This window comes from Corvus kubaryi, unplaced genomic scaffold (genome assembly GCF_017639235.1).
Source record: "Corvus kubaryi isolate FWS band 111438036 unplaced genomic scaffold, C.kubaryi_AGA036_p1.0 37060, whole genome shotgun sequence".
NCBI classification, from domain to species: Eukaryota; Metazoa; Chordata; class Aves; order Passeriformes; family Corvidae; genus Corvus; species Corvus kubaryi.
The window spans coordinates 8,175-10,469 of record NW_024581022.1 but is presented as its reverse complement, the minus strand read 5'-3'; the positions used below and the strand labels follow the sequence as shown (position 1 = coordinate 10,469).

The following is a 2,295-nucleotide window of genomic DNA, read 5'->3' as shown; positions in this document are numbered from 1 at the left end:
CACCCCCCATCCTGCAGAGGGTGGGATCCAGCCCTTCCAAACCCCTTCCATGGGGATTGGGATGGGATCCAGCACCTCCATACCCCCTCCATGGGAAGCAGGGTGGGATTTAACCCCTCCAGAGGGAGCAGGATGGGATCCAGCACCTCCATAAAACCCCTCAAGGAGAACACGGTGGTATCCCTGATCCTAAGGAGCAGGGTGGGATCCAGCCTCTCCATAGGGAAAACAGTGGGATCCAGCCCCTCCATAAGGAACAGGGTGGGATCCAGCCTCTTCAAACCCCCTCCATGGGAAGCAGGGCGGGATTCGACCCCTCCATAGGGAGCAGGATGGGATCCAGCTCCTCCATAAAACCCCCTGTGGGGAACAGGGTGGGATCCAGCCCCTCCATAGGGAGCAGGATGGGATCCAGCCCTTCCAAATCCCTCTCAGGAGGGGCAGGGTGGGATCCAGCCCCTCCGTAACCCTCCCCACGAGGAACAGGGCGGGATCCAGCCCCTCCAGGGGTAACCAGGTGGGATCCAGCCCCTCCATAACCCCTTCCAAAGGGAGCAGGGTGGGATCCAGACCCCCCTCCCCACCACGGGAAACACGGTGGGATCCAGACCCTCCACTGGGAGCAGGATGGGATCCAATTCCCCTCCTTTCCCAATTCTCCCCGAAATCCAGGGTGGGGTTGAGCTCCATCCCCTTTTTCCATCCCCTTCCTGCAGCCACAAGGAACCAGGTGGGCGCATCCAGCCCCCCCCTCCATGCACCAAAATCTGGGAGGGGGGTTTGGAATTCTCCAGGCAAACCAACACCTGGATGCAGCGCAGGTGGGGATGCCCCCCCCCAACCTCCAAAATCAAGGTAGAGACCCCAATACGGAGCCAGAGGAGGAAGGAACCCCCCCTCCCCAAAAAGGCGTTGAGACCCCTGCAAAGTGATGATGGGGGGGGGGGGAAGCCCCCCCCAAGGGCACCTCGAAGAGGTGGGGGCATCCCCATAAGCGCCATACGGAGAGGAAGGGGATACAAGAAAGGGTCCCTAAAGGGGGCTTGGGGGGGCTTGGAACAGGAGGTGAAGCTCCCCCCACCCAGCCCACCCACCCCCCCCCTCCCCAAATCCCCCCCTTGCCCGCCGCGATGCCGCTTCTCACCTCTCCGCCATGATCCCCGGCGGCTCTACCGCTCGCCGCCGCCGGCCCCGGCCCCGGTTCGGGCTTCCATGGCCCCCCCGTGACCGACCCCGAGCCCCCCCCGGCCCCTCCTCGCTCCGTGCCCGCCGCGGCCGCTCCCGGCGCGCTCTGAGCGCGGCGGCCCCGCCGCGTCCCCGTCACCAGCGACAACGGCGGGGCGGCCAATGGGGGCCGAGCTGGGGGCGTGGCCACGGCGGAGACACGCCCCCTCCTGCGGCAAAACCACGCCCTTATTCAAATGAGGGGCGGGGAGAGCCCCCCGCGGGGGATGATGGGAGGGCTGGGAGGGTGGTTTGGGTGGGATGCGCGTGCGCTCTGGGAAATACGGTAGCGCGGCGCATGTGCGTGGGGGGAGGTGTGGCGTGCATTGCGCGTGCGCACTGGGAATTACGGTGCTGTGGTGTGCGCGTAGGTAAATACGGTAGTGGGGTGTGTGACGCGCACTAGCAATTACGGTAATTGTGTGATTGTGCGTGCGCATTTGGAGGTAAGGTAGTTGCGTGGCGTGATGCGCACCAGCAATTACGGTAGTTACGTGATGAGAGCTTGGAAATACGGTAGTTGTGTTGGATGCCCATTAGGAAATACGGTAGTTGTGTTGGGATGCGCTTTTGGAAATACGGTAGCTGCGGCGCGCAAGCGCATTTGGGATTACGGTACTTGTGCGCATGAGCATTTGGGAACAGCGTAGATCTGGTGTTAGTGCAGTTGGAAATACGGTAGTTGCGGAGCGCATGCGCGCTGGGAGATACGTTACGGATGCGATGCACACTTGGAAATACGGTAGTCATGGCGCGCAGGCGCGTTTGGAAACTGCAATTATGATGCGCATGCGCATTGGGAAATATGGTAGATAACGCACCTTTAGAATTACGGTACTTGAGATGCGCATGCGCGTTTGCAACGGTAGCGCGGCTTGGGTGTGCATTTGGAACTACGGTAGCTGTTGTACGCATGCGCATTTGGAAATGCGGTAGTTGTGGGATGCGCATTTGGATTTACGGTATCGCGGTGTGATGCGCTTTTGGAGCTACGGTAGTTGAGGCGCGCATGCGCATTTGTAAATACGGTACTTGCATGATGCTCATTTGGAACTAGGATACTTGAGGGCG

General features: G+C 61.1%; 1 protein-coding gene across 1 annotated transcript in view; it reads right to left on the bottom strand.

The window, feature by feature from the left end:
- ARHGAP39 (Rho GTPase activating protein 39) overlaps positions 1-1,211 on the bottom strand; it is a 117,091-nt gene extending 115,880 nt beyond the window's left edge. The window contains exon 1 of the mRNA XM_042020857.1: positions 1,145-1,211. Coding sequence (XP_041876791.1) covers positions 1,145-1,155 — 11 coding nt within the window. The 5' untranslated portion in view covers positions 1,156-1,211. The remainder of the gene's footprint in view (positions 1-1,144) is intronic.
- Between the last annotated feature and the right edge of the window lie 1,084 nt (positions 1,212-2,295).